Source organism: Pseudophryne corroboree, chromosome 1, assembly GCF_028390025.1.
Source record: "Pseudophryne corroboree isolate aPseCor3 chromosome 1, aPseCor3.hap2, whole genome shotgun sequence".
Taxonomy (NCBI): domain Eukaryota; kingdom Metazoa; phylum Chordata; class Amphibia; order Anura; family Myobatrachidae; genus Pseudophryne; species Pseudophryne corroboree.
This window is the reverse complement of record NC_086444.1, coordinates 165,491,680-165,514,562: the sequence shown is the minus strand read 5'-3', so window position 1 is coordinate 165,514,562 and position 22,883 is coordinate 165,491,680. Positions and strand designations below refer to the sequence as shown.

Below are 22,883 nucleotides of genomic sequence, written 5' to 3'. Positions count from 1 at the left end.
GAGTTTTAGTTATCCCTTACTTGGACGATCTCCTGATAAGGGCAAGATCCAGGGAACAGTTGGAAGTCGGGGTAGCACTATCTCAGATAGTGCTGCGGCAGCACGGTTGGATTCTCAATATTCCAAAATCGCAGCTGATCCCGACGACACGCCTTCTATTCCTAGGGATGATCCTGGACACAGTCCAGAAAAAGGTGTTTTCTCCCGGAGGAGAAAGCCAGAGAGTTATCCGAACTAGTCAGAAACCTCCTAAAACCAGGCCAAGTGTCAGTGCATCAGTGCACAAGGGTCCTGGGAAAAATGGTGGCTTCCTACGAAGCAATTCCATTCGGCAGATTCCACGCAAGAACTTTCCAGTGGGACCTGCTGGACAAATGGTCCGGATCGCATCTTCAGATGCATCAGCGGATAACCCTGTCACCAAAGACAAGGGTGTCTCTCCTGTGGTGGTTGCAGAGTGCTCATCTTCTAGAGGGCCGCAGATTCGGCATTCAGGACTGGGTCCTGGTGACCACGGATGCCAGCCTGCGAGGCTGGGGAGCAGTCACACAGGGAAGAAATTTCCAGGGCTTGTGGTCAAGCCTGGAGACATCACTTCACATAAATATTTTGGAGCTAAGGGCCATTTACAATGCCCTAAGCCAAGCAAGACCTCTGCTTCAAGGTCAGCCGGTGCTGATCCAGTCGGACAACATCACGGCAGTCGCCCACGTAAACAGACAGGGCGGCACAAGAAGCAGGAGGGCAATGGCAGAAGCTGCAAGGATTTTTCGCTGGGCGGAAAATCATGTGATAGCATTGTCAGCAGTGTTCATTCCGGGAGTGGACAACTGGGAAGCAGACTTCCTCAGCAGGCACGACCTCCACCCGGGAGAGTGGGGACTTCACCCAGAAGTCTTCCACATGATTGTAAACCATTGGGAAAAACCAAAGGTGGACATGATGGCGTCCCGCCTAAACAAAAATTTGGACAGGTATTGCGCCAGGTCAAGGGACCCTCAGGCGATAGCTGTGGACGCTCTGGTAACACCGTGGGTGTACCAGTCAGTGTATGTGTTCCCTCCTCTTCCTCTCATACCAAAAGTACTGAGAATTATAAGACGGAGGGGAGTAAGAACTATACTCGTGGCTCCGGATTGGCCAAGAAGGACTTGGTACCCGGAACTTCAGGAGATGCTCACGGAGGACCCGTGGCCTCTACCTCTAAGAAGGGACCTGCTCCAGCAAGGACCCTGTCTATTCCAAGACTTGACTTACCGCGGCTGCGTTTGACGGCAGGGCGGTTGAACGCCGGATCTTGAAGGAAAAAGGCGTTCCGGATGAAGTCATCCCTACCCTGATCAAGTCAGGAAGGATGTAACCGCAAGGCATTATCACCGCATTTGGCGAAAATATGTTGCGTGGTGCGAGGCCAGTAAGGCCCCGATGGAGGAATTTCAACTAGGTCGATTCCTGCATTTCCTAAAACAGGAGTGTCTATGGGCCTAAAATTGGGGTCCATTAAGGTTCAAATTTCGGCCCTGTCAATTTTCTTCCAGAAAGAACTAGCTTCACTACCTGAAGTTCAGACGTTTGTAAAAGGGGTACTGCATATACAGCCTCCTTTTGTGCCTCCAGTGGCACCTTGGGATCTCAATGTAGTTTTGGGGTTCCTAAAGTCACATTGGTTTGAATCACTTGAATCTGTGGAGTTAAAATATCTCACATGGGAAGTGGTCATGTATGTTGTTGGCCCTGGCCTCGGCCAGGCGCGTGTCAGAATTGGCGGGCTTTATCCTGTAAAAGCCCTTATCTGATCTTCCATTCAGACAGGGTGGAATTGAGGACTCGTCCTCATTTTCTCCCTAAGGTGGTTTCAGTGTTTCATCTGAACCAACCTATTGTGGTACCTGCGGCTACTAGTGACTTGGAGGACTCCAAGTTGTTGGACGTAGTCAGGGCCTTGAAAATATATGTTTCCAGGACGGCTGGAGTCAGGAAATCTGACTCGCTGTTTATCCTGTATGCACCCACCAAGCTGGGTGCTCCTGCTTCTAAGCAGACTATTGCTCGTTGGATTTGTAGTACAATTCAGCTTGCACATTCTGTGGCAGGCCTGCCACAGCCAAAATATGTAAAAGCCCATTCCACAAGGAAGGTGGGCTCATCTTGGGCGGCTGCCCGAGGGGTCTCGGCGTTACAACTTTGCCGAGCAGCTACTTGGTCAGGGGCAAACACGTTTGCTAAATTCTACAAATTTGATACCCTGGCTGAGGAGAACCTGGAGTTCTCTCATTCGGTGCTGCAGAGTCATCCGCACTCTCCCGCCCGTTTGGGAGCTTTGGTATAATCCCCATGGTCCTTACGGAGTTCCCAGCATCCACTAGGACGTCAGAGAAAATAAGAATTTACTTACCGATAATTCTATTTCTCGTAGTCCGTAGTGGATGCTGGGCGCCCATCCCAAGTGCGGATTGTCTGCAATACTTGTACATAGTTATTGTTACAAAAATCGGGTTATTATTGTTGTGAGCCATCTTTCCAGAGGCTCCTCTGTTATCATGCTGTTAACTGGGTTCAGATCACAGGTTATACGGTGTGATTGGTGTGGCTGGTATGAGTCTTACCCGGGATTCAAAATCCTTCCTTATTGTGTACGCTCGTCCGGGCGCAGTATCCTAACTGAGGCTTGGAGGAGGGTCATAGGGGGAGGAGCCAGTGCACACCAGGTAGTCCTAAAGCTTTACTTTTGTGACCAGTCTCCTGCGGAGCCGCTATTCCCCATGGTCCTTACGGAGTTCCCAGCATCCACTACGGACTACGAGAAATAGAATTATCGGTAAGTAAATTCTTATTCTAAAGCTCACGCATAAGATTTATATTTTTTTATTTTAACCTGTGCATCAATTTCTATAAATTTCTTACACCTAATGGGCCTGGACGGCAATAGACCTTATTGTTACCTGCATGCCAAAGAGTGGGGCTACAGCCTTTCTCAGTGCGTATGGTTACCAGGATCACAGGTGAGAACTGTATCCTGTGGCCCACTGACTGTACTGTGGGTCCCTGCTAGGTAACATACATAACTGGATCAACACCACCTTTTGCACGGTACAAAACTAGCAGGCTGCAAGGTTTAAATCTTGCTGCTTTACTCTTATGTTTTCTAGAGCAATGTATTGTTTGGACACGTATATTGCTGTCATATTTATGACCCTGAAGGCAATACAATAAAATCAATATAATGAATTAATAGTTTTAAGTTTCTAAAGTACAGTGACTTAGGGTCCCACAGCAACCACCAATCAGAGTTGTACGTAAGCCTGATGGTTTATGCACACCTTTCATACGTTCATACATTCATACGCAGGTTGTAGACAGAACTTGGCACATGTGCAGTACACAATCTCTGACTGGCATGCTAAAAACCTTTTGGGTGGGGGAGGGGAGCGGGGGCAAAGACAGGGACTGTTCTACAAATCATTTTGCTGTCATGCGGAGGCCAGTGTCTGCATCTTCCAATGCAGATTTCCTGGCCCACAAGCCTGTGTAAACTTGTAAAGGACTCCTCATAATCATCATAAACATTAGGCAGAGTTACATGATGATCATCCTCATTGACATCACCTGTACAAGAGGAGGACGGATCAGCCATTGTTATAGATGAAGAAGTCTTTGTAGGTTGTGATGTGCTAGTAGTGCCCTTTTTGTAGAGAACATCACATGCTCCAAGGTGAAGGCCATACACTAGACGACACAACTTGTTCAGCAGCTACAAGTTTTCAACTTGCACCATTACAACTGGACCATATGTAACTATCGTGACAATATCATTTCTCTGACGTCCTAGTGGATGCTGGGGACTCTGTAAGGACCATGGGGAATAGACGGCTCCGCAGGAGACTGGGCACATCTAAAGAAAGATTTAGGTCTATCTGGTGTGCACTGGCTCCTCCCCCTATGACCCTCCTCCAAGCCTCAGTTAGATTTCTGTGCCCGGCTGAGCTGGATGCACACTAGGGGCTCTCCTGAGCTCCTAGGAAGAAAGTGTTTGTTAGGTTTTTTATTTTCAGTGAGACCTGCTGGCAACAGGCTCACTGCATCGAGGGACTAAGGGGAGAAGAAGCGAACCTACCTAAGTGGTGGTAGCTTGGGCTTCTTAGGCTACTGGACACCATTAGCTCCAGAGGGATCGAACACAGGACCCGACCTCGTCGTCCGTTCCCGGAGCCGCGCCGCCGTCCCCCTTACAGAGCCAGAAGCAAGAAGGTGGTCCGGAAAATCGGCGGCTGAAGACTTCTGTCTTCTCCAAGGTAGCGCACAGCACTGCAGCTGTGCGCCATTGCTCCTCATGCACACCACACACTTCGGTCACTGATGGGTGCAGGGCGCTGGGGGGGGGGCGCCCTGAGCAGCAATACTGACACCTTGGCTGGCAAACTGGCACCATATATAACCCCAGAGGCTATATAGGTGCTTTTTAACCCCTGCCAGAATCCATAAAAATGCGGGAGAAAGTCAGCGAAAAAGGGGCGGAGCTATCTCCTTCAGCACACTGGCGCCATTTTTCCCTCACAGCTCCGTTGGAGGGAAGCTCCCTGGCTCTCCCCTGCAGTCAATACTACAGAAAGGGTTAAAAAGAGAGGGGGGGCACAATTTAGGCGCAGTATACAATATATATAGGCAGCTATAAGGGAAAACACTCTTATATGTGATATCCCTGTGATATATAGCGCCCTGGTGTGTGCTGGCATACTCTCCCTCTGTCTCCCCAAAGGGCTTTGTGGGGTCCTGTCCTCTGTCAGAGCATTCCCTGTGTGTGTGCTGTGTGTCGGTACGGCTGTGTCGACATGTATGAGGAGGATAATGATGTGGAGGCGGAGCGAATGCCTGTAAATGTGATGTCACCCCCTGCGGGATCGACACCGGTGTGGTTGGACTTATGGAAGGATTACGTGAAAGTGTCAACTCCTTACACAAAAGGTCGACGACACAGAACAGCCGGCTACTCAGCTTGTGCCTGTTCCAGCGTCTCAAATGTCATGGGGGGCTCTAAAAACGCCCGCTACCTCAGATGGCAGAAACAGATGTCGACACGGATACCGACTCCAGTGTCGACGACGATGAGACTAGTGTACCCTCCAAATAGGTCCACCCGTTACATGATTGAGGCAATGAAAAATGTATTACACATTTATGATAATACCCCAGGTACCACATAAAAGGGTATTAAGTTTGGTAAGAGAAAACTACCAGTAGTTTTTCCTGCATCTGAGAAAATAAAATGAGGTGTGTGAGAAAGCGTGGTCTTCCCCCGGTAAGAAATTGATAATTTCTAAACGGTAATTGGCAGCGTACCCTTTCCCGCCAGAGGATAGGTCACGTTGGGAAACACCCCATAGGGTAGATACAGCGCTTACACGCTTATCAGAAAAGGTGGCACTACTGTCTCCGGATACGGCCGCCCTGAAGGAACCTGCTGATAAAAAGCAGGGGGTTACCCTAAAAGATATAGTCACACACTCGGGCATTATATTGCGACCAGCCATTGCTTCGGCATGGATGTGCAGTGCTCCCGCTGCGTGGTCAGATTCCCTGTCGGAAAATTACTATGGATAGGGACAATATTTTGCTGACAATAGAGCATATAAAAGACGTGGTCTTATACATGCGTGATGCACAGAGGGATATTTGCCGGCTGGCATCAAAAATAAGCGCTAGGTCCATTGCCGCCAGACGGGGGTTATGGACTCTGCAATGGTCAGGCGATGCCGACTCGAATCGGCACATGGAAGTTTTGCCCTATAAGGGGGTAAAACTGTTTGGGGATGGTCTTTCAGACCTCGTTTCCACAGCTACTGCTGGGAAATCGACTTTTTTGCCACAGGCTACCCCACAACAAAAGAAAGCACCGTATCATCAAGTACAGTCCTTTCGGCCCCAGAAAAGCAAGAGGGCTAGAGGCTCGTCCTTTCTGCCGAGAGGCAAAGGTAGAGGAAAAAGCTGCAGCACACAGCTAGTTCCCAAGAGCAGAAGTCCTCCCTGCGTCCGGTAAGTCCACAGCATGACGCTGGGGCTGCTTAGGCGGACCCGGGTACGGTGGGGGCCCGTCTCAGAAATTTCAGCGCCCAGTGTGCTCTCTCACATGGATCCCTGGGTCCTTCAAGTAGTATCTCAGGGGTACAGGCTGGAGTTCGAGACGTTCTTCCCCCCGCCGTTTCCTAAAATCTGCCTTACCGGCACCTCCCTCTGCCAGGGAGGCGGTGTTGGTGGCTATTCAACACTATAATCACAATAAGTGATTGTCAAGGTGCCCCTCCTTCAGCAAGGAAGGGGTTACTATTCCACAATGGTTGTGGTACCGAAACAGAACGGTTCGGTGAGACCCATCTTAAAATTAATATCAGAAGATTCAAGTTCAAGATGGAATCGCTCAGGGCGGTTATTACGAGCCTGGACGAGGGGGATTACAGGGTCTCCCTGGACATCAAGGATGCGTACCTGCATGTCCCCATTTACCCTCCTCACCAGGAGTACCTCAGATGTGTGGTACAGGACTGTCTCTATCAGTTCCAGACGCTGCAGTTGGAGTTGTCCACGGCACCGAAGGTCTTTACCAAGGTAATGGCCGAAATGATGATACTCCTTCGCAAGAAGGAAGTTTTTATTATCCCGTACTTGGACGATCTCCTGATAAAGGCGAGGTCCAAAGAACAGATGGTAGTGGGGGTAGCACTCTCTCGGGAAGTGCTACAACAGCACGACTGGATTATCAATATTCCAAAGTCACAGCTGGTCCCGACGACACGTCTTCTGTTCCTGGGAATGATTCTGGACACAGACCAGAAAAGAGTGTTTCTTCCAGTGGAAGCACACGAGTCCTGAAAAAAACATGGTAGCTTCGTACGAAGCATAATTCCATTCGGAAGGTTCCACGTAAGGACGTTCCAGTGGGACCTGTGGGACAAATGGTCCGGGTCCCATCTACAGATACAACAGCGGATAACCCTGTCGGCAAGAAACAGGTTGTCGCTGCTGTGGTGGCTGCAGAGGGCTCATCTACTAGAGGGCCGCAGATTCGGAATACAGGACTGGGTCCTGGTGACCACGGAGGCCAGCCTTCGGGGCTGGGGTGCAGTCACACAGGGAAGAAATTTCCAAGGAGATTTCGCTTCAAGCAAGGCCCCTGCTTCAGAACCAGCCGGTACTGATCCAATCAGACAATATCGCGGCGGTCGCCCATGTAAACAGACAGGGCGGCACAAGAAGCAGGATGGCGATGGCAGAAGCCACAAGGATTCTCCGATGGGCGACCTACACCCGGGAGAATGGGGACTTCTTCCAGAAGTTTTCCAAATGCGGGTAAACCGTTGGGAATGACCACGGGTGGACATGATGGCGTCCCGCCTCAACAAAAAGTTGAAAAGATATTGCGCCAGGTCAAGGGACCCTCAGGCGATCGCTGTGGACGCTCTGGTGACACCGTGGGTGTACCAGTCGGTTTATGTGTTTCCTCCTCTACCTCTCATACCCAAGGTACTGAGAATAATAAGAATGCGAGGAGTGAAAACCATACTCATTGTTCCGGATTGGCCAAGAAGAGCTTGGTACCCGGAACTTCAAGAGATGCTGGCAGAGGACCCTTGGCCTCTGCCGCTCAGACAAGACCTGCTGCAGCAGGGACCCTGTCTGTTCCAAGACTTGCCGCGGCTGCGTTTGACGGCATGGCGGTTGAACACCGGATCCTAAAGGAAAAGGGTATTCCGGAGGAAGTCATCCCTACCCTGATCAAAGCCAGGAAGGATGTTACCGCAAGACATTATTACCGCATTTGGCGGAAATATGTTGCTTGGTGTGAGGCCATGAAGGCCCCGAAGGAGGAATTTCAACTGGGTCGATTCCTACACTTCCTGCAAGCAGGGGTGAAGTTGGGCCTCAAATTGGGGTCCATCAAGGTCCAGATTTCGGCTCTGTCGATTTTCTTCCAGAAAGAAATGGCTTCACTGCCTGAAGTTCAGACTTTTGTCAATGGAGTTCTGCATATTCAGCCTCCTTTTGTGCCCCCAGTGGCACCTTGGGATCTCAATGTGGTTTTGGCATTCCTGAAATCACATTGGTTCGAACCACTTAAGACTGTGGAATTGAAATATCTCACGTGGAAAGTGGTCGTACTGTTGGCCCTGGCTTCGGCCAGGCGGGTTTCAGAATTGGCGGCTTTGTCTTAAAAAAGCCCTTATCTGATTTTCCAGATGGATAGGGCAGAATTGAGGACTCGTCCTCAGTTTCTCCCGAAGGTGGTCTCAGCTTTTCACTTGAACCAACCTATTGTGGTGCCTGCGGCTACTAGGGACTTGGAGGATTCCAAGTTGCTGGACATAGTCAGGGCCCTGAAAATTTATGTTTCCAGGACGGCTGGAGTCAGAAAAACTGACTCACTGTTTATCCTGTATGCACCCAACAAGCTGGGTGCTCCTGCTTCTAAGCAGTCTATTGCGCGCTGGATTTGTAGCACTATTCAGCTGGCGCATTCTGCGGTAGGATTACCGCAGCCTAAATCAATAAAGGCCCATTCCACAGGGAAGGTGGGCTCATCTTGGGCGGCTGCCCGAGGGGTCTCGGCTTTACAACTTTGCCGAGCAGCTACTTGGTCAGGGGCAAACACGTTTGCTAAATTCTACAAATTTGATTCCCTGGCTGAGGAGGACCTGGAGTTCTCTCATTCGGTGCTGCAGAGTCATCCGCACTCTCCCGCCCGTTTTGGAGCTTTGGTATAATCCCCATGGTCCTTACGGAGTCCCCAGCATCCACTAGGACGTCAGAGAAAATAAGATTTTACTTACCGATAATTCTATTTCTCGTAGTCCGTAGTGGATGCTGGGCGCCCATCCCAAGTGCGGATTGTCTGCAATACTTGTACATAGTTATTGTTACAAAAATCGGGTTTTGTTGTGAGCCATCTCTTCAGAGGCTCCAAATTGTTATCATACTGTTAACCGGGGTTCCTATCACGTGTTATATGGTGTGATTGGTGTGGCTGGTATGAGTCTTACCCGGGATTCAAAAATCCTTCCTTATTGTGTCAGCTCTTCCGGGCACAGTTCCTAACTGAGGCTTGGAGGAGGGTCATAGGGGGAGGAGCCAGTGCACACCAGATAGACCTAAATCTTTCTTTAGATGTGCCCAGTCTCCTGCGGAGCAGTCTGTTCCCCATGGTCCTTACGGAGTCCCCAGCATCCACTACAGACTACGAGAAATAGATTTACCGGTGAGTAAAATCTTATTTTTCAAATGACACATTAAACTCTTTCTGGGATATTCAATTACCCACACATACTTTTGGGTGAAAAGTATCCGAATATTGGGCTATTTCACCTGAAAAAACACAGGTTTCACTGAACCTATGTGTTTTCGGGGTGAAAATACCCTTTTTAACAGATGATCAAATCAAATAGCCCGTCCGCAAAACCCAAAGAAACATCGGGGGGATTTTACTACCGATGTCTTTTTTTCGGGGCTAATTGAATACCGGACTTAAAATCTTAAAGCAGGAAAACAAATGCAATTCGACACTAGTATATGATACATTGCCCTTTACAAGAAAGTCATTTTTCTTGATATTCTGAAGTGTATGATGAGATGCCTCGACAAAGCAGCCCAGGTGAAACACACACCAGCGATTCTGTGACCACTGTTCTATATAAGCTGTTTGATGTTCCAATGATGTTAATTAATGCTTAGCCTCTTATCTAGGAAAACAAGCACAGCACCTCATAGGGGCAAAGAGCAGGGACCTGATACTGCCTGTATACATTTTCCTATAGGTGCGGCAGGCTCCGCTATCCCAGTGCCTAACAAAACACAGCAGAGATTGTCATAGGATTGGATCAGAGGCAATTATTTAGCAGCTCAGACAGAAACTAATCTCCAGCTGTTTAAACAGAATCAACATAAATGTTCCTGTATGTTACAAAATGATTAGAAATGTATCCGTTATAAAGTGCAGCTCCCATTCATTTCTTTATGACCAGTAGCATTGCTGTATATTGATAACTGGCAGCTTACTACTGCAATAAGAGTAATAAAATATAGAGGGATTAATATCTATAAATATGTGGAGGAAAAAACAGATCTGGAGCCGATTTGTTTGTTTTTTCCTCCACATATTATGTTTAAGATGCCAATTGAGGAAATCTGTTGAAGCGTTTTAGAGAATCGTCAACCAAGTGTAAAAGGGAAGTACAGTATTATCCCTGTCACCTTTTGTGTGTATTGTGTTTGGCCTCAAATGTACTTACCTGGTCTATTTATCATTCTTTTTTTTTTTTACCATATCACCCTAGGCCTAGATTATACTGATTTATTCATAGAGATTATAAAGGCAGCCTACAGTAATTACACTTTGGATGTATTACTCTAATACTAGTAATCTAATGTGACCATGTCTAATAAACAAGGATTTTGGTGTTCAGAAGATATCAAGCACAACCCTGTAACAGCCTAATTGCAGGCTGGTTGTGGAATAAAGAGCAGTGTGTATCAACAATGACTGTTGTGACCAATAGATGAATTCTTTTTGACCATTGCATATATTTATAGATAATATTATAACTGGCTACAGACAACATCTTGCACAAAAGGGAATATAGATTTACATTCATTTTACTGATAATTTTAAACCCTGAACAAAAGGTCTAGCGATCATTATATTTGTAGATGGGAACATTTGGGATATAGGTCTAGCAGCCCCTTATGTTGTTTAGCAGACAATATAGACATTGGCCACTGGAATTTAAACATGTTATTACACAATTTTTCCACATTATTGCACATTGTTTAGTATCTAAATTTTCATGCATAGCAATTTTCCAGACAGCCCTTGAGAATAGGCCGCACATATTGTACATTTAGCATACAAATGTGTCACCAGTCAAGCATACCGCAAAATATTCTAAGTTATTTCTTTTTTTCCTTTCAAATGTAAAGGCGTACAAAATGTCTACGAGAATCACAAAGCCAAATTAAATCATTCATTGCGACCAGGAAAGGTTGCTGCCATGTTATTTAATTCCCATGTACAGCATAATTCAAGTTTCTAAAGTTTCATGTAATTGGTTGCAGAAATGATAGCTGTGACAGGTTGCTAAATGGCTTTCCATGGAATACAAATTGCATGTAAAGAACTTTTTGAAGTTTTCAAAGGAGCTCACCCGCATCAAAGTCCTTTCATGAACAGTGGGGATAAATGGTTCTAGCCTTCATTGAGACCATCTCACAGTACGCTTATTGAGTCCTACTGTACACCTTAAAATATGATATATGAGATGTTCCTCTCAATTAGCCCTTGCTTAATACTTGAAAGCCACCAGGATTCCACTTGAAGTACAATTGTGATATTGTATTATATGTGTATTATACTGTATGTTGATATGCAGATTGTTCTATGTATATGTGTTTGTTTATGTGAACGCTGTATATACATGCCCCACCCCCCGCAATAAATGTCTAAGGGTTCTCTGTCTAGCACTGATGACCGTGGCATATATGGTGCCTCTGTGTAGATGCTGACGGCTACGCTGTGTTTATTTTGCAGGGTCAGATGACGGTATTTGCACAGTTTAGTGAAGATCTCCATCTCCCAGAGGACGCAGAGTTTTACTTTGTTTACAATGGGTCCAGTCACAGACACGTTACATTTGCCGAACGCCTCACTGCTAATTCTCTGCGATCCATTCTCCCAGGTCAGAGGTTTTTTGTTGTTTTTGTATTTACAAGAAAATTAAATATTATACACTATGGGGCATATGCAATTGCGGTCGAATTCCCGAAAATGTCTAAAAACGGGGCATTTTCGACACAAATAAAAAAATCGACAATGCAATACAGTACTTTTCGACAAAAAAACTGACTTTTCAGATTCGACTTTTTGCAATTTGACATTTTGAAAATTCGACATGTCTGCAGTGGTAAAAATGCGGCAATTCGACAAAAGTATATTCAATTGAAGAATGTCGATTCGACTTTAGTGCTTTTCGACAGTAATATCATCAATTTCCTTCCGCCTCACTTTGCTGGCGGAATCTAATAAAATTTTAAAACATGTTTTTTTTTGTGTTTTTTTTTTTTATTGCTAATAGCATATCTATTTATATTAGAAGGGATTATGTACTTGGTGATAATGTCAATTATTATCTATAAACATAAAGCTATACACTAATACCATGGAGCCGCTATGGCCGCTAGACCACGTGCACGTGCTACGCACTTTGTACGCTATTTGCGTACAGAGTCCCGCACGTGGTACGCACTTGGCGTACACACGCTGCGCTGAGTGTACGGAATACACACAGCGGGCGCACATGTTAATAAAACACAGTAAGAATATGCTTATACTCTAAACCTTAGTAGTCAAATACTGTAACGATGTAACGCTTAAAGACCTTAACAATGTGTATGCTGTTTGAGCGATTGAGACGCTAAGAGAGCCCTTTGCAGGAAAGTGAAAACACAACACCGGGTTTGGTTAAAACCACAGCAGCTCTAACACTGCCGTGGATTATTCAGAGAAAAAGGGGAAAACAATACAAGTTATACACTACAAGCTAACACAGAAATCTAACAGAATAACAGAGAATAAAACGAACAATGGCTACAGAGAATATACATACGTGGGGAATCTTTCGCATGCGCGACCTGGAATCCAGTCCTCAGCTATCATGTAGAAAGCCTTCAGAGACATGAGGCTGGCCAGGCAACAGTGGTCTTTATATACACAACATACATTTACAATACAATGGTACCTGTAATCTCATTGTTCATTGGACACAGGGATGTGTCTCTACATTACAGCAAAGGTCATAGGTGGATTTGAACAGGTGGGCTGTGTCTTTCCCCAACTGCTCTGGTGGGAGGTATCCTCAGGATTCCCGCCGCATGTGTAATTTGCAGCAAATACAGTTAATGTTCATAATCTACTTCTGTACATAACTATACGCAGAAGCGAGCAATCCTTTCCTAACTAACACCGGAATGTTTAATCTTAAAATACCCTACAGCTGGATACTAGACACCACCTTTCAACCTTTATCTGACCCTTCCTATCATGCAAAGAGGAATCTCTCTGTCCAGGAACAGTTTAAACTAATCATACTCGCTGACATGGTCTAGGGGAATATTAACTACAAAATGCACTATTTGGGTTAAATATGCTACAATCGAGTCGCACTCTACACGCTCACAAACTCCGCCGTAAATACACATCTCATGCGCACGATCGCCGGAGCAATCCTACGCAACTTGCGGGTATGTGCACGTACGGGGGAACAGGTGCACGAGCAGCGTGCATGTGCATGAGGGGTTAGTACAAGGGGTATGCATCATGATATTTTTCGACTTTGACATTGGTTTGTCTGTTAGAGGGACACAAGTATTATTTATATATTTTTTAAGAATATTTTTTTTTTTTACTGACTAAAATAGAGAGAGCATGGTTTTTAGTGGGAATGGGTTAAAATAAAGAAAAAAAAATGCGTGGGGTCCCCCCTCCTAAGCATAACCAGCCTCGGGCTCTTCGAGCCGGTCCTGTTTGTAAAAATACGGGGAAAAAATGGGCAGGGGATCCCCCGTATTTTTAGAACCATCACCGGGCTCTGCGTCCGGTCCTGGTGCAAAAAATACGGGGGACAAAAAACGTAGGGGTCCCCCGTATTTTTTGTACCAGCACCGGGCTCCACTAGCTGGGGAGATAATGCCACAGCCGGGGGACACTTTTATACCGATCCCTGCGGCCGTGGCATTAAATACCCAACCAGTCACCCCTAGCCGGGGTACTCTGGAGGAGTGGGGACCCCTTAAATCAAGGGATCCCCCCCCTCCAGCCACCCAAGGGCCTGAGGCTGTGTGTGTCCCCCCCCCCCCCCCCCATCCAAGGGCTGCGGATGGGGGGCTGATAGCCTTGAGTAAAATTTAAATATTGTTTTTTGCAGAAGAACTACAAGTCCCAGCAAGCCTCCCCTACAAGCTGGTACTTGGAGAACCACAAGTACCAGCATGCAGGGAAAATCGGGCCCGCTGGTACCTGTAGTTCTACTGCAAAAAAATAATACCCAAATAAAAACAGGACACGCACACCGTGAAAGTACAACTTTATTACACACATGTCGACACACACATACTTACCTATGTTCACACGCCGACCTCTGTTCACTTGTCCAAGTAGAATCCGGGGTACCTGAAAATAAAATTATTCTCCCCTAAATCCAGTGTCCTGTTATTATTTGTAATCCTCGTACTTGGCAAAAAAAAGAACGCATACCCGATCCACACGGACTGAAAGGGGTCCCATGCTGACACATGGGAACCCTTTCCCCGAATGCTGAGACCCCCCGTGACTCCTGTCACTGAGGGTCCCATCAGCCAATCAGGGAGCGCCACGTCGTGGCACTCTCCTGATTGCCTATGCGCGTCTGAGCTGTCAGACAGCGCATCGCACAGCCCCTCCATTATATTCAATGGTGGGAACTTTGCGGTCAGCGGTGAGGTTACTCGCGGTCAGCGGCTGACCGCGGGTGACCTGACCGCAAAGTTCCCACCATTGAATATAATGGAGGGGCTATGCGATGCGCTGTCTGACAGCCCAGACGCGCATAGCCAATCAGGAGAGTGCCACGACGTGGCGCTCCCTGATTGGCTGAAGGGAACCTCTGTGACAGGAGTCACGGGGGGTCACAGCATTCGGGGAAAGGGGTCCCATGTGTAAACATGGGACCCCTTTCAGTCCGTGTGGATCGGGTATACGTTTTTTTTTTTTGCCAAGTACGAGGTTTACAAATAATAACAGGACACTGGATTTAGGTGAGTATAATTTTATTTTCAGGTACCCCGGATTCTACTTAGACAAGTGGACAGAGGTCGGCGTGTGAACATAGGTAAGTATGTGTGTCTGCATGTGTGTAATAAAGTTGTACTTGTAAAGGTGTGCGTGTCCTGTTTTTATTTGGGTATTTTTTTTGGCAGAAGAACTACAGGTACCAGCGGGCCCGTTTCCCCCCTCGCATGCTGGTACTTGTGGTTCTCCAAGTACCAGCTTGCGGGGGAGGCTTGCTGGGACTTGTAGTTCTTCTGCAAAAAACAATATTCTTACATTTTACTCAAGGCTATCAAGGGCCAGGGGTGAAGACCGAGGCTGTCCCCCCCCATCCAAGGGCTGCGGATGGGGGGGACAGCCTCGGTCTTCACCCCTGGCCCTTGGGTGGCTGGAGGGGGGGACCCCTTGATTTAAGGGGTCCCCACTCCTCCAGGGTACCCCGGCCAGGGGTGACTAGTTGGGTATTTAATACCACGGCCGCAGGGACCGGTATAAAAGTGTCCCCCGGCTGTGGCATTATCTCCCCAGCTAGTGGAGCCCGGTGCTGGTACAACAAATACGGGGGACCCCTACGCTTTTTGTCCCCCGTATTTTTTGCACCAGGACCGGATGCAGAGCCCGGTGCTGGTTCTAAAAATATGGGGGATCCCCTGTCCGTTTCCCCCCCCCGTATTTTTACAACCAGGACCGGCTCAAAGAGCCCGAGGCTGGTTATGCTTTGGAGGGGGAACCCCACGCAAATTTTTTTAGGGTCTTTTAACCATTTTTGTGCCGTCCTAAAAGGCGAATCCAGGACGCACTTATCCTTCAATTGGTCCGTTTTTTTTATTGAATATGTCGAATTCCGGCACCCGCCGGCCGGAATTCGCCGGTCGAATTGTGTCGAATTTAAAAACGGGCGAAAAAATGCCGCAATTCGCCCGGAATTGCATATGCCCCTATGTGCTTGGCTTCTTGAAGGGGATGCACACTTTAGGTACCACCCCCATCGTTATACCTGTCTTTGCTCCCTCTCACTATCCTGCCTGTCTCATTTCACTCCACACAGCTTCTGTTATACCTGTCTCTGCAGCCTCTCACTATCCTGCGTGTCTCATTCCACTCCACACAACTCTTATTGCACCTGTCTCTGTCCACTCTCACTATCCTTCCTGTCTTATTCCACTCCACACAGCTCCTACTGTACATGTGTCTGTCATCTTTCATTTTTGAGACTCTGCCAGTCAGGGATCCCTTATGGAAGAGGCTCACACCAAGGACCATTTTTAAAAAGAGAATTTCAGGGTGGGGAGAACCAGAATTTTGCCTAAGGCCCCACGAGTTCTTAATCTGGCTCTGTGTCGAACTGCATGGAAGAAGCCACTAATATATTGCTTTGAACTGTTGAGCAGTTGTTATGTAAACGAGCGTGCTGCAGAGTGACCTGTATTCACATAACGGGGAGTTCCGGTGAGCAGGTAGAGTGACAGGTTACATAAAGTGGATGGGGGTGTTTGTCTTAAAGTAAATGTACCCATTATCGAAATTTACAGAACAAGGGTTATATGTACTAAGCTTTGGAGAGAGATAAAGTGGCCAGAGATAAAGTACCAACCGACCAGCTCCTAACTGTAATTTTTCAAACACAGCCTGTAACATGTAATTCTGATTGGCTGGTACTTTATCTCCGGCCACTTTATCACTCCCAAAGCTTAGTACAAAGGCCCCTAAATGGCTAAACACATTTTCTTCTTCATGTTTCCATGGCAGGAATACTATGGGCTAGTAACCCATTCCCAGGATATAGAGGAACTTCTGAAACAGACCTCCTACTCACTATATAGTCTAGCTCTTCCTGTCGACCACTGTGTTCTTCTTGTCTCTAGGAAAGAGAAGGGACATTTGTTATTTTATTTGTAGAAACAGGACTTACCTGAGTTATTCAGCACAGTGATACACTTTTTGGAGTCACAAGCCGTGGTAGTGAGGGTTGCTTCCCAGGGTATTGTAGTTGCACGTTGAACCAAGGTTGATCTCTATGGCACTGGACTGAGCACGCTTCAGGAAATAGCATCCATCTCTTCAGTTTCTGCCCATCATTGACGCCAAAGTCCTGTGTCAAAAAAATGGCGCCACACAATGGAAATGGAGCTGCTTTTATCATCCAACTTCCAGTCTGTATACATTTTTCAGCTGAAGGGAGACTATAGACACTGAGGGGTAACTTTACTAAGCTCCAACTCAGGCAAACATGGGAGTGTTGGGGCATTTTTAAAACACAGAAATTTACTAAAGACCAAGGCCCTCATTCCGAGTTGATCGCTCGCAAGGCGAATGTAGCAGAGTTACACACGCTAAGCCGCCGCCTACTGGGAGTGAATCTTAGCTTCTTAAAATTGCGACCGACGTACGCGCAATATTGCGATTACAAACGAGTTAGCAGTTTCTGAGTAGCTTCAGACTTACTCTGCCTGTGCGATCAGTTCAGTGCTTTTCGTTCCTGGCTGACGTCATAAACACACCCAGCGTTCGCCCAGGCACTCCCACCGTTTCTCCGGCCACTCCTGCGTTTTTTCCGGAAACGGTAGCGTTTCCAGCCACACGCCCCTAAAACGCCGTGCTTCCGCCCAGTAACACCCATTTCCTGTCAATCACAATGCGAACGTCGGAGCGATGAAAATGCCGTGAGTAAACTTACTTTCTTCATAGTAAAGTTACTTGGCGCAGTCGCAGTGCGAACATTGCGCATGCGCACTAAGAGAATTCTCACTGCGATGCGATGAAAAACTCAGAGCGAACAACTCGGAATGAGGGCCCAAACACGGGAATGTTTGTTCAAATAGAAGTACAAAACACAGGAGTACAGGGACATATGATCAAATACAGTATACTATCAGACAAACGCTGATGTCATTTACATAGACAGCACTGAAACACGGGAATTAACCTAGAATCATTTCTGCAAAGAAACATAGGGGGTAATTCTGATTTGATCGCAGCAGCAAGTTTGTTAGCAGTAGGGCAAAACCATGTGCACTGCAGGGGGGGCAGATAGAACATTTGCAGAGAGAGTTAGATTTGGGTGGGTTATTTCGTTTCTGTGCAGGGTAAATACTGGTTGCTTTATTTTTACACTGCAATTTAGATTTCAGTTTGAACACACCCCCACCCAAATCTAACTATCTGCACATGTTATATCTATTTCCCCTGCAGTGCACATGGTTTTGCCCAACTGCTAACAAATTTGCTGCTGCGATCAACTCACAATTAGGCCCATAGAAGCATAGAATTTGACGGCAGATAAGAACCACTTGGCCCATCTAGTCTGCCCCTATTTTTTTTATCTTTTAGGTAATCTCAACCCTTTTTTAACCTTAATTCTTTGTAAGGATATTCATATGCCTATCCCAAGCATGTTTAAATTGCTCTACAGTCTTGGCCTCTACCACCTCTGATGGGAGGCTATTCCACTTGTCCACTACCCTTTCTGTGAAGTAATTTTTCTTTTAAATTTCCCCTGAACCTGCCTCTCCAGTTTCAGTGTATGTCCTCGAGTTCTAATACTCCTCTTCCTTTGAAGAATGTTTCCCTCCTGAACTTTGTTAAAACCCTTGGTATATTTGAAAGTTTATATCATGTACCCCCTTATTCCTTCTTTCCTCCAGACTATACATGTTACCATCTTTTAGCCTTTCTGGGTAAGTTTTGTGATGTAGGCCATGTGCCATTTTAGTAGCTCTTCTTTGTACACTCTTTAATGTATTTATATCCTTCTGGAGATATGGTCTCCAGAACTGGACACAGTATTCCAGATGAGGCCGTACCAATGACCTATACAGTGGCATTATTACTTTTTTTCTGCTACTGATTTCTCTCGCTATGCAACCAAGCAACTGAATTGCCTTTCTCATTGCTTTGTTGCATTGCTTTCCTGCCTTTAAGTCACTTGAAATAGTGACTCCTAAATCCCTTTCCTCCTCAGTAGTTTTCATTATAGTACCCTTGAGACTATATTTAGCCTTTGGGTTTTTGAGACCCAAGTGCATGATTTTGCATTTTTTAGCATTAAACTGTAGTTGCCACGTTCTTGACCATTTCTCAAGCCTAGCTAGGTCATCAATCATTTGTTTTACCCCTCCCGGGGTATCTACCCTGTTGCAAATCTTTGTATCATCTGCAAAAAGGCATACTTTCCCATCAATACCATCTGCAATGTCACCAACAAAGAAATTTAAAAAGAACTGGTCCAAGTACAGATCCCTGGGGTTCTCCACTGGTAACATTTACCTCCATAGATTGCACTCCATTTACTACAACTGTGTATTTCCTATCCTGCAACCAGGTTCTTATCCAATTAACTAATCCACCCCCACGCTTTCAAGTTTATTTAGCAGTCTGCGATGTGGGACCGTGTCAAATGCCTTACTAAAGTCTAGATATGCTACATCTACAGCTCCCCCTTGATCTATTATTTTCATCACAGAGTCAAAAAAGTCAATAAGATTTGTTTGGCATGATCTCCCACCAGTAAATCCATGCTGTTTTGGGTCCTGTAAGTTGTTTGATTTAAGATAGTCCACAACTCTTTCTTTTAATAGTTTTTCCATTACTTTCCCTACTACTGAGGTAAGGCTTACTGGTCTGTAGTTACTTGCTTCTTCCTTGCTTCCACTTTTGTACAGTGGAACTAAATTCGATCTTTTCCAGTCCTCTGGAATGGCACCTACATTTAGTGACTGGTTAAATAATTCTGTTAATGGTGCCCACACCAGCACATCTTTTAGCTCTTTTTAGTATCCTTGGGTGTATCCTATCTGGCCCCATTGATTTATCCACTTTTAGTTTTGAAAGTTCTGTTTGGACCTTCTCTGTAAATGTAGTTTAATCTACCTTATTTTTATGAATGTCCTTGCAACTTAACTGGCCCCTTCCCTTCTCCTTCTGTAGTAAATACTGAGCAAAAAAAGTTATTTAGTTGATCTGCTATTGCGTTGTCTCCCTCCACCAAATTCTCACTCTCTGTCTTAAGTCTTATTATTCCTCCATTTGATTTTTCTTCTTTCATTTATATACCTAAAAAAAAGTTTTGCCCCCTTTATCTACTGACTGGCCCATTTTCTCCTCAGCTTCTACCTTTGCATGTCTGATCACTTTCTTAGCATCCTTCTGTCTGTCAAGATACACCTCTTTGTCATTATTATTTTGAGTCTGTTTGTATTTGCTAAAAGCCATATAAAATACAATTAAAATTCAATGTAAGCAAGGTATGCAGGTGAAAAATTAAATAAACTGTGGCCACAATTAATTGTATTTCATTGCACAGATCCAGCTATCAGTAGGTGTCAGTAAATGTTACTTCAACACAATAGCAGATAGGCAGGTCATGGGATGTTAGTAGCCAAGCAGAAAGTTACAGCCATTGCTACAGTTAGCATCTAGGCAGACAGTAGTATATACGTTACCGATTGATGAAACTGCCGCATCAGAGTGGAGAAACGCGTCAAGGACCTTCTCTAAGTGTTGGAACCCAATCCGGAAAGCCAGGAACTAGAAGTTAGTGGATCGGGCATTTGGCAGAGTCTATCAGCTCACTGTGCTGATGGACTCTGCCGAATGCCTCAATACCTCTGTCTGCCTACATGCTATCTCTGATTTGTAGCAATTGCTCTAACAACAATAACTTTTGTGCTTGGCTACTAACCTTCTCTGACCTGCCTGTCTGCTATTGTATTGCTGTGGCATTTATTGATACCTAATTAATAGACAGATTTGTGCAATGATATATCGTAAGTTGTGGCCACGGTTTATTTGTTTGTCACCTGCATACCTTGCTTATGTTGCATTTTATTGTATTTTATTCTGTCTAATACATTTTATAAATACTTTTTAAACCAGCAGCTGTGTATAAGCGCTCCCTGTCACGGTTTTGTGCACAAGGTTACCTGAGTCAGGTGATGACCGACGTCCAGGGTCTGAGGTTTGGAGCTGTAGTCGAGGAGGCTGAATATAGCTTTTTTGATTGGGATTTGGGTAGCAGTGAGAACTGCCTTTGATATGAATTCAAAGTTATGAACCATGCAGTGGTAATGTACCGGACTGGTTACCGGCTGAAGACAGCTGGACCGGACTGGCTATCGGCTGAGGAATACAGCGGAACCAGACTGGCTACTGGCTGAAGAGATGCTGCTGGACCGGACTGTCTACTAACTGAGGAATACAGCTGGACTGGACTGGTTACCGGCTGAAGCATAATCTAGACCGGACAGGCTACCGGCTGAAGTATATAGCTGGACCGAACTGGTTACTGGCTGAGGAGTACAGCTGGACCGGACTGGCTACCGGCTGAAGAGATGCTGCTGTGCCGGACTGGCTACCAGCTGAGGAATACAGCTGGACTGGGCTGGTTACTGGATGAGGATATGCAGGACCAGACTGGTTACCAGCAGAGGGTATCCTGGGCCTGATAGCGCCACACGGAAGAAGCAAAACAGGTTCACTTGGTGGGCTGTGATTGGCTGCAGGGTAACTGGCTGGCTGGACTGAGACTTAGGTTGGTGAAGTGGAGATCAGCTGGAAATCATGCAATGCAGCAATGTCAGAATATCATAGACTGCACACAGGAGCTTGAATAAACCTCAGGCACACAAATAGTTAACTGTTCAGAGAACATTGCTGCAATCTGGATTCTGTGCACCAGTGCAATCAGCCTGGGAAGGTGCTGCAGTTTGGAAATTAGTATGCACAGCAGATACTGGAGACCCCGGGAACCCTGCAGATGATCATCAAAGATTGCTGGACGCCAGAGTCCCCTTGTCAGGGCACCCGACAGACCCCCTGCCGCACCTGCAGTGACACTGGTGAATGTTTAGGATGCCGATGCCGGTTGCGCATCCTGACAGTCCCATTTTTGTTTACAGCCAAGTGTTAGGGTAACTTTGCTAGAACTAATGATATATATCCATTTAAGGATGATTCATTTTTTAATTGTTGTATAGTACCTAGAGGAGATGCTGTGGAGGCAGAATTGATCTATAGAACCAGTATTCTATTTGAAGATGGCACCTCTTTTAACATTCCAATGGCTAAAAGATGGAGAGCTGTTTTCAGATATTGCATATTTCCACTGCGGTGTTTCTTTGAGGTTGAAGAAGGTTTCACTGCATGTAGATTTATAAGAAAGAAATATCTAGACAATACCTGCTTAGGTGTCTGGAAAATTATGCAGAGGATACTGGAATATGTGTGAAGCTTCCATTAATGTATTCATGGTCAATGGCCTCAGGTATGGTGGTTAGAAGAGCTCTTTGGCTTTATTCCTGGGCTGCAGATGTGCAATCCATAAAATACGTTGAGTTTTTATTTTATTTTGAAAACGGTTAGAGTCTATGATGAAAAAAATGGCACAAAAAATGATTGGTGGAACACAGACTACTACAGTATAGGAATATTAAATGGTAGCCCATATTATTCTGGGACAGCGGGACAGTCCTTTCGTCAGTTTAACAAGAAAGCTGTGACCGTTTTGTCCCTGTTGCTGATGTCAGTAGGAGGTAGACTTCTAAAAATTTGTGAGAAAAAGGAACCTGTCAGTTCAGGAGAGATGGGTTATGGTTGTGGTGTCCCTCGGGAACCAGATAGAGTTCATAGAATGCACCTTTCTAAAGTACAGTCCACAAAACTGCTCAGTATATAAGTGTTGATAAGTGTACCTCCTGCACATAGAGGAAAAGGATTTTACTCTCATCTGTTCTTGCTAAAAAAACCTCTGAATTTCAGGATGGGACTAGACGTGAGAAGCTAAACAAATTTATCCATGTGAAGTAATTTTGTAAGGAGACGTTAAAGCCCATTCTAACCAGGATTAAAGCAGGAGATGTTCTAGCCTCTATAGGTCTAAACTTATTACACTTGACAAAAAACATCAAAGTTATCGCAGTTTTTTTTTTTTTTGTATGTGTATTAGGCAACCTTTATATGCCTCCCATTTGGCCTGGCAATGTAACAAATGACATTCATGAAAATATTTGTGACCCTTCTAGCTCAATTGAGAGCGAAAGTTATC

General features: G+C 45.8%; 1 protein-coding gene across 1 annotated transcript in view; it reads left to right on the top strand.

The window, feature by feature from the left end:
* ARHGEF28 (Rho guanine nucleotide exchange factor 28) overlaps positions 1-22,883 on the top strand; it is a 418,990-nt gene that overhangs the window by 89,283 nt on the left and 306,824 nt on the right. Inside the window, exon 3 of the mRNA XM_063963865.1 lies at positions 11,570-11,717. Within this exon, the coding sequence (XP_063819935.1) occupies positions 11,570-11,717 (148 nt within the window). The remainder of the gene's footprint in view (positions 1-11,569; positions 11,718-22,883) is intronic.